Source organism: Euleptes europaea, chromosome 3, assembly GCF_029931775.1.
Source record: "Euleptes europaea isolate rEulEur1 chromosome 3, rEulEur1.hap1, whole genome shotgun sequence".
NCBI lineage: Eukaryota > Metazoa > Chordata > Lepidosauria > Squamata > Sphaerodactylidae > Euleptes > Euleptes europaea.
The window spans coordinates 116,857,211-116,871,391 of record NC_079314.1 but is presented as its reverse complement, the minus strand read 5'-3'; the positions used below and the strand labels follow the sequence as shown (position 1 = coordinate 116,871,391).

Below are 14,181 nucleotides of genomic sequence, written 5' to 3'. Positions count from 1 at the left end.
AACGATTGAGTTCGACACCCCTGTGCTAGAGTCTCGTGAGCTGAAGGGGAGAAGCTGGACCACAGGCTCTGAAGCGGACATCGAGGGATACTACACTAGGAAAGCCCGGCCCGAAGACATCAGCTAGGAAGCAACAAATTGCAGAAGCAGTGGAAAAGTACCCAGCCAAGGAGCTGAGTAACAGTCCCTTGCTTGGCATCTTGTGTACCTGTCTGAAGAAACCAAAAAGCATGGTGTGTGTGTGTGGGGGGGGGGGGAGGCAGTTGTAAATTTCGTGCATTGTGAAGGGGGTTGGACTAGATGACCCTGGTGATCCCTTGCAACTCTCTGATTCCATGATTCTGTTGGATCCGAACCAACGGTTTGAGATGAAATCAAAAGAGTTTCTGTCTAGACATTAGGAAGAATTTTCTAACAGTTAGAGCGGTTCCTCAGTGGAACAGGCTTCCTCGGGAGGTGGTGAGCTCACCTTCCCTGAAGGTTTTTAAGAAGAGGTTAGATGGCCACCTGTCAGCAATGCTGATTCTATGACCTTGGGCAGATGATGAGAGGGAGGGCATCTTGGCCTTCTTCTGGGCATGGAGTAGGGGTCACTAGGGTTTTGGGGGGAGGCAATTGTTAATTTCCTGTATTGTGCAGGGGGTTGGACTAGATGACCCTGGTGGTCCCTTCCAACTTTATGATCCTGAGCACCCAGGCATAGTTCCTGTGACTTATTTGAGACTGTGCTGGAGCGAAGGGGGAAGAAAGAAATTCTGTCATCACTTCCTGTCCTGCCCCCTCCAGAGGAGGCAACATCACGAAGAACTTGGGAGCCAGTTCTTCGGCCTGAAAAGCCGGGATACTTCTGGCTACCCAGGCCAGATGGAAGGCTTCTCATTTTACCACTGCTCGCGCTATGATCCGTGCATGGAAATGAAGAGCATATTCCCTCATCTAAATAAAGTTGATTTTGCGCTGAAGGCTCGCATTTGCAATTCAAATGACACCAATCTGCAAATAAGAAACTGTATATATACATGGTTGTGTATGTGTATAACATTACGGAAGAGACAGGAGAGAACCACATTTTCCTCTCTGATTTTTCAGCTGCAAAGGGAAGGAATGTAAACTTAATTGCCTGTTTGGGTGTACCCATTTTTGATAGCTTATGTAGCTTGTTGGGGGGCATTGGTAGAGTTGCCAGATAAGTAGGGTTGCCAACCTCCAGGTACTAGCTGGAGATCTCCTGCTGTTATGACTGATCTCCAGCCGATAGAGATCAGTTCCCCTGGAGGAAATGGCCGCTTTGGCCATTGGTCTCTATGGCATTGAAGTCCCTCCCCTCCCCAAACCCTGCCCTCCTCAGGCTCCACCCCAAAACCCTCCCGCCGGTAGTGAAGAGGGGCCTGGCAAACCTACAGATAAGGCAGAGGCATATGTACAATTCGAAGTAAAATGCATCAACATTTGATTTGGACTCCCAACAGCTGCGAGGTGCAATTGCTTCAAAACAGCGGGACCTTGCCGTTGCCTCTGTCAAAGAGGTTAATCTGGTGAACCGGGTTGGTTTCCCCACTCCTCCACATGAGTGGCGGGTGCTAATCTGGTGAACCAGGTTTGATTCCCCACTCCTCCACATGAGCGACGGACGCTAATCTGGTGAACTGGGTTGGTTTCCCCACTCCTACACATGAAGCCAGCTGGGTGATTGTAAACCGGTTTGATTCTCCCTTAAGTGGTAGAGAAAGTCGGCATATAAAAACCAACTCTTCCTCTTCTTCTTTTTCTACAATTAGGATGTGGGGTTTCCAGATGCTACAAGCCAATGGCACAACCTTCCACAATGACAACATCCAGCAAGTTAAATCAAGATGTTTTATCAGGACCATATAACTCCGTTACTTGGCAGCTGCCTCCTGGAAGCCGAAGAGTAAATCAAGCTTCAGGGATTCAGTCAGGCACACAGGCCTGCTCCCACCGGCCACCTCGTCCTCTAATGCAATTTACAGTGCTGCATTTATGCTATCGGTAGCACTTTAATATTTTAAATAGGATAGATTAGCTACAATTAGGCGGTATGAGTGGGCACTCAACCCACTTATTTCACAGGGGAGGTGGTATGATTGAGCAGCTGTTCCAAAGGAAGTTCGACAAACCTACCCACTGCGTTTAGGAGATAAGGGAAAACACTAATATTTCCAGGGAGCATATGGACTGGACAATTACTTCAAACTCAGGGCTATCTCTTCTTTCCGCAGATGACTTCTTTCTTTTTTTTTTCCTGGCCAATTTTGGCTTTTAATGGGGTGGCAATTAATTTTCTTCTGCAACCATGTAGTTTCAACTGACTGTAGCTACTTGGGGGACCTTTTGTAAGGTTAAAATGGGAAGTGTGAGTGTTGTAAACAAGTAAAGGTCGGCCTGCTGACTGGCCAAATATTTTTCCAGTGTTAACTATTTTAGAACCACCACCACCACAAGAAAGAAAGAGAGAGAAAGAGAGAAGGAAAGAGAAAGAGAGACAGCGACTATATGCTAGAGAGAGAGAGAAAGAGAGAGACACTATACGCTGGAGAGAGAAAAAGAGAGAGAAAGGAAGAGAGAGAGAAAGAGAGAAGGAAAGAGAGAAGGAAAGAGAGAAGGAAAGAGAGAGACAGAGACTATATGCTAGAGAGAGAGAGAAAGAGAGAGAGAGAGAGAGAGACTATACGCTGGAGAAAGAGAGAGAGAGAGACTATATAATGGAGACAGAGAGAGAGAGAGAGAGAAAGAGACTGTATGCTAGAGAGAGAAAAAGAGAGAGAAAGGAAGAGAGAGAGAGAAAGAGAGAAGGAAAGAGAGAACAAAAGAGAAGGAAAGAGAGAAGGAAAGAGAGAAGGAAAGAGACAGAGACTATATGCTAGAGAGAGAGAGAAAGAGAGAGAGAGAGACTATATGCTGGAGAAAGAGAGAGAGAGAGACTATATGATTGAGACAGAGAAAGAGAGACAGAGAGAAAGAGACTATATGCTAGAGAGAGAGAGACTATACGCTGGAGAGAGAAAGAGAGAGAAAGAGACAGAGAGATAGAGAGACAGAGACTATATGCTAGAGAGAGAGACTATACGCTGGAGAAATAGAGAGAGAAAGAGAGAGACTATATGCTAGAGAGAGAGAAAGAGAGAGAGAGAGAGAGAGGAAGAGAGAGAGGAAGAGAGAGAGAGGAAGAGAGAGAGAGAGAGGAAGAGAGAGAGAGAGAGGAAGAGAGAGAGACTATACTCCGGAGCGAGAGAGAGAAAGAGAGAGAGACAGAGAAAGAGAGAGAGAGAGAAAGAAAGACTATATGCTAGAGAGAAAGAGAGACAGAAAGAGAAAGAGAGACAGAGGCAGATAAAGAGACTATATGCGGGAGAGAGAGAGAGAGAGAGAGAGAGAGAGAGAGAGAGAGAGAGAGAGAAAGACTATTTGATGGTTTGTAAGCAGTGCCATGTATTCCATATACGCACACAAGCTGAAGCCAAGCAGAGCTCAGCATCTCCATGAAGTCTCAAGCTATAAACCAATTGTTGGTTTCTATTACGGCACTCGATCAAAATCTCTTGACCTTTGACCCCCCTGTTTTATGGTTCGCTTTACGGCACTGCGTAATCCCCGGGTACTCAGCCTTCCTCTCCATTCGAGAGAATTAATTAGAAACCACATCATAAAAGCTTAGGTTGTGAGGCCAATAAAAAAAAAGATCTGAACTCCACATGAAGCAGTCAAATTCATTACTGACAGGGCTCCCACACTTTCAGTAACGCTCACGGACTTGCTTCCTCCCCTTTTGCTTCCATGAAACTGTTATATAAACATATCACAAACACAGAGGCTTAATAAAATGCCATAAAAACCATTCTTTGGCCAAAGAGTCTCAAAGGAAGACTCCAGTGTGAAATTCATCAAGAAATTGGACTACATTTTGCAAGGACATGGAATTAGTTAGCCCATACGGCTGTTAAGCACCTTTGCAAAACTACAGAATGGACTATCACCAATTGTGAATGGTTTCTGTATTTATCATGATTGCATCTGAATTTCAATAATAATAATTCACAGAATTTATACCCCGTCCTTTTTCTGCCCTCACTAGTGCCACCAAGGGATGTAACAGATTTAAAACATAAATAAACACACATCTTAAAAACCAAGAAACCAAAGAAAAACAAATCATCCAAACAATTAAAGCCAAGTTAAAAGAAGAGTCCCGTGGCGCAGAGTGGTAAGGTGCAGTACTGCAGTCAAAAGCTCTGCTCACGACCTGAGTTCGATCCCGACGGAAGTCGGTTTCAGGTAGCCGGCTAAAGGTTGACTCAGCCTTCCATCCTTCCGAGGTCGGTCAAATGAGTACCCAGCTTGCTGGGGGTAAAGGGAAGACGACTGGGGAAGGCACTGGCAAACCACTCCGTAAACAAAGTTCGCCTAGTAAACGTCGGGATGTGATGTCTCCCCATGGGTCAGGATTGACCCGGTGCTTGCACAGGGGACTACCTTTACCTAAAAGACACAGTGCCTTGGTGCTTTATTACGGTCAATTGACCACTCCCAAGAGAATTCAAAGTACAACAACGGCCACGCTTCTGGTAGCACCTAAAAGACGCATACATTTTTTTTTGGCCTTCAAGTCACATTGACCCCGTAGGGTTTTCAAGGCAAGAGATGTTCAAAGGTGACTTAAATGCCCTGCTTGTAGGCCTTTAGTTGGCCTCTGTACAAAACAGGATGCTGGACTAGATGGACAATTGGTCTTTTTCAGAAAAGCAATGCTTATGCTCTTGAGATTCTCTGATATTAGCTTTGTAAAGCTGAGAGCCAGTGAGGTGTAGTGGTTAAGAGTGATGGACTCTAATCTGGAGAACCAGGTTCAATTCCCCAGTCTTCCAGATGAAGCTTGCTGGGTGCCCTTGGGTCAGTCACAATTCTCTCAGAACTCTCTCAGCCCACGCAGATGCAGGCAATGGCAAAACCACCCATGGATGTCTCTTCCCTTGAAAACCCTTCAGGTTCGCCATAAGTCAGTTGTGACTTGACAACACACTCTGAAACAGAGGTAGAGGGAAGATTTTACTATCTTGGATTGGCTTGCCAAGAATTTGTGTTGCTGGCCAAGATGACTCCGTAGAGCCAAGCAGATGGCACACATTGGGGAGGGGCCGTGTCTCAGTGGCAGAGCATCTGCTTGGCATCCAGAAGGCCCCAGGTTCAATCCCTGGTATGTCCAGTTGAAAGGACCAGGCAACAGGAGATGTGAAAGACCTCTGCCTGAGACCCTGGAGAGCCGCTGCTGGTCAGACAATACTGACTTTGATGGACCAAGGGTCTGGTTCAGTTGAAGGCAGTGTCACGTGTACACCTCCAGTTAAAAGGACCAACCAGTAGGTGATGTGAAAGACCTCAGCCTGAGACCCTGGAGAGCTGCTGCCAGCCTGAGCAGACAACACTGACTTTGATGGACCAAGGGTCTCACTCCATATAAGGCAGGTTCGTGTGTTCAAGATCCTTCACTGAATCGCCTGCGTGCTTTTATTGCTCAGTAGCAGCCATAGAAAGCCTGTTTGAAGAAGAGTTGGCTTTTATATGACCACTTTCTCTACCACTTAAGGGAGTCTCAAACTGGCTTGCAATCACCTTCCCTTCCCCACAACAGACACCAAGTGAGGTAGGTGAGGCTGAGAGAGCTCTAAGAGAGCTGTGACTAGTCCAAGGTCACCCAGCTGGCTTCTTGTGCAGGAGTGGGGAAACCAACCTGGTTCACCAGATTAGAGTCTGCCACTCATGTGGAGGAGTAGGGAATCAAACCCGGTTCTTCAGACCAGAGTCCACCGGTCCAAACCACTGCTCTTATCCACTACACCACGCTGGCTCCTTACACAGTTCTCTATTAGGTCACTGAACTCTAATCAAAAGACCTCAAGGACTTTGGCCCAACTTCGGAAGGAAGTGCCACGCTCACCATTAGGAGGCATCAACCCTTTGCCATTCTGGGTGCACCAGCCCACGGGGTGGAGGTCTGCTGTCATCACGTCACACCAGAAATCGGTCCGGCGGTCGTCCCCGTAACCACAGTAACGCAACAGCAAGAGCTGGCCACACGTGGTGATGATGGTCGCCACCCAGTAGGTGTCCGGATGATGCTTGTTGGCCACCTCGAGCTTCATCCCTGGCTGGAAGCTGCTCTGGAGACTGGTTTCCACCTTAGGTAACGAGAAAGGAATGGGGGATTACTACTGTTAAGGAACCGGATGGAAGCTCCTTGGAAGAGCGGGGCTACAGCATGGTGAAAATGGGACGCGGCCAATCTAAGCGATGGCCCTGCTGGGTCTCCCGTCTCCAGTGGGTCAAACTGGGGAGTGGAGGGATCTCAGGCACGGATTCTGTGCTAAGGTTAACTGTTGTATTTTTTTTTTTATCCTGGCGTTTCTCTAAGAAGCTCAGAATGATGTACATGGTATGGAGAGAGTGGACAGGGAGAAGCTTTATTCCCTCTCTGACAATACTAGAACGTGGGGTCATCTGCCAAAACTGGAGGGTGAGAGATTCAAAACAGATAAAGTATTTCTTCACACGACACATAGTTAAATTGCGGAACTCCCTACCCCAGGATGTGGTGATGGCTGCCAACTTGGAAGGCTTGAAGAGGGGAGTGGACATATTCATGGAGAGGGCTATCCATGGCTACTAGTCGTGATGCATACCTATTCTCTCCAGTATCAGAGGAGCATGCCCATTATATGAGGTGCTGTAAAGGAACACAGGCAGGATGGTGCTGCTGCAGTCATCCTATTTGTGGGTATCCTAGAGGCACCTGGTTGGCCACTGTGTGAACAGACTGCTGGACCTTGATGGACCTTGGTCTGATCCAGCAGGGCCTTTCTTACGTTCAGATGGTTCTCCACCACACACACCCTTTTTTCTTTACAACCACCGTGTGAAGTAAGAGATCAGAGCAGGGATCCTCAACGCGGTGCCAACCAACATCTTTTCTGGACCTGTGAAATGTTTTTAGGAAGAGGGTGGGGCCAGGTAGGGCTTTTGCCCAGCAAGGCTTCTGATCCCTGGTTTAGAGAAATATGATTTAATGGGGGGGGGGGGGAATGGTTTCAAAATTTCTGAATCGACACAATTTTTCGGGAGGGGGCGGGAACTGAAATATATGCAATACTTTTATTATCACCCCTCAACTTATTTTACTGCTTTAACATAAAAGACATCATTTGCAACAGGATTCACACGTACAATTATACCGTTTGGCGTATTTATGAAATTTTAAAGTATAAAGGCCTTAGTTTTCCGCAAGCAAAGCTGGAAATACACCCAATAATAGACAGATGAAAACTGCAAGCACCTTATAAGTGACCTTAGCACATACCTTAGTTTTAAACATCAGCCCAAAAGAAAGGCATGAGAAGCATTATTTGCTGCCTTCAGAATCACAGTCAAGCCCCTCTAGATGCAAAAACAGGCGTCTTGAGTTCGAGAGTTGTGCACAAACATAAGTGTACACAGGAACTGTCATTCTGTAACGCTGGGTGTCCTATATAAAAATCTTCCTATAACACATCTTGAGTGTGTAAAACCAAGCCTCAACCCCCCCCCCCAAAAAAAACATTTTGCTTACTCTCAAAGAGAAAATATTTCAGAGGAGCTTTATTCTCCGCTCTCTCCAAAATTTCATTTCTGCACTGGAATTTTAAAATTAATTAATTTATTTCATTTGCACCCTGCCTTTCTCCCCCATGGGGCCCAAAGTGGCTTACACCTTTATCCTGTCCTCCATTTATCCTCATAACAGCCCTGTGAGGTAGGTAAGGCTGAGAGAGTAAGACTGGCCCAAGGTCACTCGGTGAGCTTCCATGGCACGAGTTTGGATTTGAACCCAGCTCTCCCAGATAACTAGTCCAACACTCTTAACCACTATACCATAAGTGTTTAGGGGACCGGGGCAGGGGGATAAGAAAATAACTCCCTGAAATTTTCTGTTTCATTTTCCTTGCCCCTCTCATCTGTTAATGGATTTGGCTAAGAGAAAGACTGACCGGTCGAAGGTCACCTGATGAGTTTCAGGGCCAAGTAGGGACTTGAACCTGGGTCGCTCCAGGCCCTAGTGACACTCTCATCACTCCACCACCCACCCCTCATCAACTTAAAAAGCTTCTGGATTCAACAGAAAAAGAAAAAAAAAAACAAGATTTACCCCTCCTCAAATTTCCAAACCCTCACCCCCCCCCACAGCAAACAGGTTCCCTTTCTGAGCCTCTGTCGCACTCTGCCCTTTTAGTTTTCAAACTCTGTTCTTGAATAGTGAAAAAACCCAGCAAAGTACATACATGCTTAAAGGAATTGTGAGGGGCGGCGCTAGATCCCGTTTCTTCCAAGTATTCATCCCAGTTGAAATCAACATCCTCGGAATTTGAGCTGGCGTCTAAAAACCACACAAAACAGACAATACTGCAAGCATTTATGTCTCCTGTACCAGGCAGCGATGCTCATTAAGGACCAAAATGCAAATTTTAATCGCCGTCCTCAGCTGCATCTAAAAGGTTCTCTCTGCATTTTCAAGACCCAGGAAGATTGGTGGTTGACATATATGTGCAACCCAGGGCAAAAACGCACGGTCGCTTTAGCCTCCTTTATTCCCTGTTTCAGCCAGGGTTCAGCCAGGATTGAACGCATGCGTTTCGCTGAATGTGTGTTTGATCCTAGCTGAATCCTGGCTGAAACAGGAAATAAAGGAAGCTAAAGCAACCATGCGTTTTTACCCCCAGTTTCCTTTTAGATGGTTTTGTTACAAATAAGCTTTTTAAATGTATCTAGAGACCTGAATACATTTAAAATAAATAAATAAATAAAATGCCTTACATCAAGCATCTTGAGGGTGTTTGGTGGAAAAAGGTGGCTGATAAATATTCAAAACAAATAAATAAACAAACAGCAAAGTTATGGGCCCCTCCATGAATCATAACCTCAGACCAAAACCCGTGCAATCTTACACAGTTATTCCAGATTAAACTCACTGAAACACTGGAATAACTCTGCCTCGGATGGCACCATAGCAGTTATAGTTGACACGAATTGGGAGGAGCAGCGAACACCCCAGAAGATAGAGACAGAATTCAACGACATCAGAACACACTGGAAAAGTGGACAGATGTGAACAGGATGCAATTCAACAAGGGTAAGTGCCGAGTTCTACATCTGGGTAACAGAAATGAGGGACATGCATACTGGATTGGGGGATACACTTCTGAGCAGCAGTGTGCGTGAACATGATCTTGGGGCATGGGTGGATCTTGGGGCATGGGTGGACCGTAAGTTAAATATGAGCAGCCAGTGTGATGCAGTGACAAAAAAGGCTAATGCAATCTTGGGGTGCATCAACAGAGGCATAACATCCAAATCCCAAGATGTCATAGTTCTGCTGTACACTGCATTGGTCAGGCCACGCCTGGAGTATTGTGTGCTGTTCTGGAGGACTCACTTCAAAAAGGATGTGGACAGAATAGAGTGGGGGCAGAGGAGAGTGACGAGGACGATCAGGGGCCTGGAGACCAAAGCCTACAAGGAAAGGCTGAGGGACTTGGGAACGTTTAGCTTGGAGGAGAGGAGGTTGAGGGGGGACATGATTGCTCTCTTAAAAGTACTTGAAGGGCTGTCACTGAGAGGAGGGCAGGGGGCTGTTCCTGTTGGCAGCAGAGGATAGGACTCGCAACAATGGGTTTAAATTGCGGGAGAAAAGGTACTGGCTGGATATTAGGGGGGATTTTTTTTTTTTTTACAGTCAGAGTTGTTCGACAGTGGAATCAGCTCCCTAGGGAGGTGGTGAGCTCACCCTCACTGGCAGTCTTGAAGCAGAGGCTGGACAAGCACTTGTCAGGGATGCTCTAGGCTGATCCTGCATTAAGCAGGGGGTTGGACTAGATGGCCTGTATGGCCCCTTCCAACTCTATGATTCTATGATTGTGTGACTCTATGAATATACAACACAAGCAGACACCATGTTCTGCCCACCTGATTCAAACTCTTCTGCGTTCCCGTTGGCTGGGCTTGGAGTCTTCTCCTCTGAAAGGTGCTCAGTTTCGCGCACATTGAAGATCACAGACGCCCTGGTCTCCATCACGCAGTGAAAAGGCTCTCCGTTTCCTAATTCATCTTTGGGCACAAAGATTTTCCTGTGCAGGGAGAGAGAAGAAACTGAGAAGACTCTTTGACTGCTGGGAACACGTTCCTCCAGCTTTCTTTCACATCCCTTAGATCTGAGACATGCATGCTGAATAATGCACTTTCAGATGAAACAGGGAGGGAAAAAAAGGCAGAAAAAAGATCCAACCTAAAAACAAAAGTTGGGTACCCAAAAGGTTGGGTGAAACAAGGCCTAAATAAAACAAGGAAATATATTTATTATAAAGCATGCATATTCTATAAACAATCCCAAATGAACAGCAACACTGGCCATATATATGAAATTGACAATTTACTGTGCACCAATGCAACTAATACAAGAAGAGTCCCGTGGCGCAGAGTGGTAAGCTGCAGTACTGCAGTCAAAAGCTCTGCTCACGACCTGAGTTCGATCCCGATGGAAGTTGGTTTCAGGTAGCCGGCTCAAGGTTGACTCAGCCTTCCATCCTTCCGAGGTCGGTAAAATGGGTACCCAGCTTGCTGGGGGTAAAGGGAAGATGACTGGGGAAGGCACTGGTAAACCACCCCGTAAACCAGTGGTTCCCAACCTTTTTTTGACCAGGGACCACTAGGACTTTTTTGTTCGGTGCAGGGACCCCAAGGTTCAAAATAAAAATTCTGAGAATTTGAAAATAAACTTAATCATAACTGTTAGTTAAACATTAAACTTAGAATAATATTTGAATATATATTTTTATAATAGAGAACCAGTGCCGTAAACAAAGTCTGCCTAGGGAACGTCGGGATGTGACGTCACCCCATGGGTCAGGAATGACCCGGTGCTTGCACAGGGGACCTTTACCTTAATACAACTAATAATAAAAGTTGTAAGTTTAGCTGAAAGTTAAAAGAGAAAGTGCCAAAGCAGGACTGCAGCTGAACATTAAGAAGACAAAAGTAATGACTACAGGAGAATTACACAACTTTAAGGTTGACAATGAGGAAATTGAAATGGTTGAAGACTCTGTTCCTTGGCTCCTCCATCAACCAAAAGGGAGACTGCAGCCAAGAAATCAGACTGGGAAGGGCAGCCATGAAGGAGCTAGAAAAGATTCTGAAGTGTCAGGATGTGTCACTGGCCACCAAGATCAGGTTAATTCAGGCCATCGTATTCCCTATTACTATGTATGGGTGTGAAAGCTGGACTATGAAGAAAGCTGACAGGAAGAAAGTAGACTCCTTTGAAATGTGGTGTTGGGGGAGATGGTTACGGATACCCTGGACTGCCCAAAAAACAAATCAGTGGGTTCTAGATCAAATCAAGCCTGAACTGACCCTAGAAGCTAAAATGACTAAACTATCGTATTTTGGTCATATTATGAGAAGGCAAGAGTCACTGGAGAAGACAGTCATGTCTTTTCTCAAGGTAAGTGTCCATAGTCAACATGTAGTAGTTGGTGGATTCCATGTGTAGTATTTAACTTTTCTCATCTTTTTCTTGTTTCTTTACTGGCTGCCGGTTTGTTCCTGTTTCGAAGGAACTCTTCATTCAGGAGATAAACATGGTCCTCTCTACATTAACACAATTTGACACTTGTTGACTTTGGACCCTGATCTTGAGAAAAGACAAGACAACCTGCCACGGACTTTACCTACAATATACAGGGGCGCTTCCTCCACTGGGAGATGCATAGGGAATGGCAAAGTTTGTATGTGGTATATGTATAATGTATAATTCATATTTGGTTGTTTAGATTAGTTTGAATGTATATTTAGATATTGCAGAGTGTGTTACCTTGTAGGAATGTTGTAGGAACTTTATAGGAATGTTTAGTGATGTTGAATAAGAAATAATTGGCATAAGCAAATATCAGGTTGTTTATTTTGTTTAATTGTAAGCTCCTTAACAACCAAGGTTCCTATTTTTGTGGTAACCTCTAGGTAGCAGCAGGAGATCTCCTGCCATTACAACTGATCTCCGGCTGATAGAGATCAGTTCACCTGGAGAAAATGGCCGCCTTTGGCAATCGGACTCTATGGCATAGAAGTCCCTCCCCTCCCCAAACCCCGCCCTCCCCAGGCTCCACCCCTAAAACCTCCCGCTGGTTGCGAAGAGGGACCTGGCAACCCTAACCGCTACTGACCTCCACCAGAGCATCCTCTGACTTCATCCTGCCCAGGCTTAGTTCACCATCTATATACTATAAACAAGGCCAAATGGCAATGGATATAGGGTTGATAACTAAAACCATATGCCCGAACGTATTTCGCCCCCCAGGCCTTCCTCAGTGGTCTAATATAACACATTTTGCACATATAAAATTTCAAATACAAATATAATCATTTAGTATCCGCCCAGGTATGCATAGTAAGATGTAATCAAGGAAGTGCTGCTAAACTATATTTAGAAATGAATAAGCGCTTTATCAAAAATTATTTCATTGTTTTACTTAATGCCTTTACAGTCCAAATTCAATGCACTTTAGTGATAGTTTGCAAGGGGATTTTGCCGTTTCCCACAAGAAAATCCAGCAGCAAAGTAGACTGAAATTGGCCTATGTGAGTCACAGTCCCTACAGGCCCTGAGTTACTGGCGCAAGGCAACATTTATTTATTTAATTCATTTATACCCCATCTTTCTCACCATTGGGGATTACATTGTTCTTTTCTCCTCCACTTTATCCTTACAACGCCCCTGTGAGGCAGGTCAGGACGCGAGAGCAGGACTGGCCGAAGGTCACCCAGTGGGTTCCGATGGCACGAGTGCGGATTCGAATCCTGGTCTCCTAGATACTCGTCTGACACTCTTTACCACTACACCACCGCACTGGCTCCTCTCTCACTCCCCCCCCCAGTCCAGCTCCTAAGCCCATTCACACATTACAAAGTCTTCCTATCTTTCATGTGGCTGCCACAGATCAGGTTAATCGGTCGTTCTCCGGTAATTCCATGCTCAGAACCTAATTCTCAGGCAAACATAGGCCTGATTCAGATTGGCGCTGTAGCCCATGGGGACAGGGGGCTTAACCCTTCCCCTCACAGGGGTTTCCCAACCTGAATCAGCCAGAGGGAGCCACAAATTGCACCCCAGGGATTCCATGCAAGTTTATGTATTTATATTTCTACCCTCCCACCCCTCAATCTCTCGCCAAAGCCAGGCTCAGGGGCAGCTAGCAACATGATATCAAATACAGTAAAACTCAACATAAGAACATAAGAAAAGCCCTGCTGGATCAGACTAAAGCCCATCATGTCCAGCAGTCTGTTCACACGGTGGCCAACCGGGGACCTCTTGGAAGCCCACAAGCAAGACAACTGCAGCAGCATTATCCTGCCTGTGTTCCAAAGCACCCAACATAGCAGACATGCTCCTCTGATCCTGGAGAGAATAGGTATGCATCATGACCAGTATCCATTTTTACTAGTAGCCATGAATACCCCTCTCCTCCATGAACATGTCCACTCCCCTCTTAAAGCCCTCCAAGTTGGCAGCCATCACCACATCCTGGGGCAGGGAGCCTCATCACCTCCCTAGGAACCAATTCCACTGCTGAACGACTCTTACCGTAAAACACACAAACATAAGAATATAAGAAAGACCATGCTCAATCAGACCAAGGCCCCTCAACTCCAGCAGTCTGTTCACACAGTGGCCAACCAGGTGCCTCTAGGAAGCCACAAACAAGACGACTGCAGCAGCACTGTCCTGCCACAGCACCTAATATACTAGGTATGCTCCTCTGATCCTGGAGAGAACAGGTATGCATCATGACTTTTTACTAGTATCCATTTCCTAATATCCAGCCGGTACCTTTTCCTCCCGCAATTTAAACCCATTATTGCGAGTCCTACCCTCTGCTGCCAACAGGAACAGCTCCCTGCCCTCCTCTAAGTGACAGCCCTTCAAATACTTAAAAAGAGCCCTCACGTCCCCCCTCAACTTCTCTTTTCCAGACTGAGCAATCCCAAATCCCTACGCCCTCCCTTCGTAGGCCTTGGTCTCCAGGCCCCTGATTATCCTTATCGCTCTCCTCTGCCCCCACTCTATTCTGTCCACATCCT

General features: G+C 46.0%; 1 protein-coding gene across 1 annotated transcript in view; it reads right to left on the bottom strand.

The window, feature by feature from the left end:
* Positions 1-8,409, bottom strand: part of SFMBT2 (Scm like with four mbt domains 2) — a 65,829-nt gene extending 57,420 nt beyond the window's left edge. The window contains exons 1-2 of the mRNA XM_056846616.1: positions 8,328-8,409; positions 5,954-6,194 (exon numbers count right to left, since the gene is read on the bottom strand). Of these exons, the coding sequence (XP_056702594.1) occupies positions 5,954-6,158 (205 nt within the window). The 5' untranslated portion in view covers positions 6,159-6,194; positions 8,328-8,409. The remainder of the gene's footprint in view (positions 1-5,953; positions 6,195-8,327) is intronic.
* Positions 8,410-14,181: the final 5,772 nt, after the last annotated feature.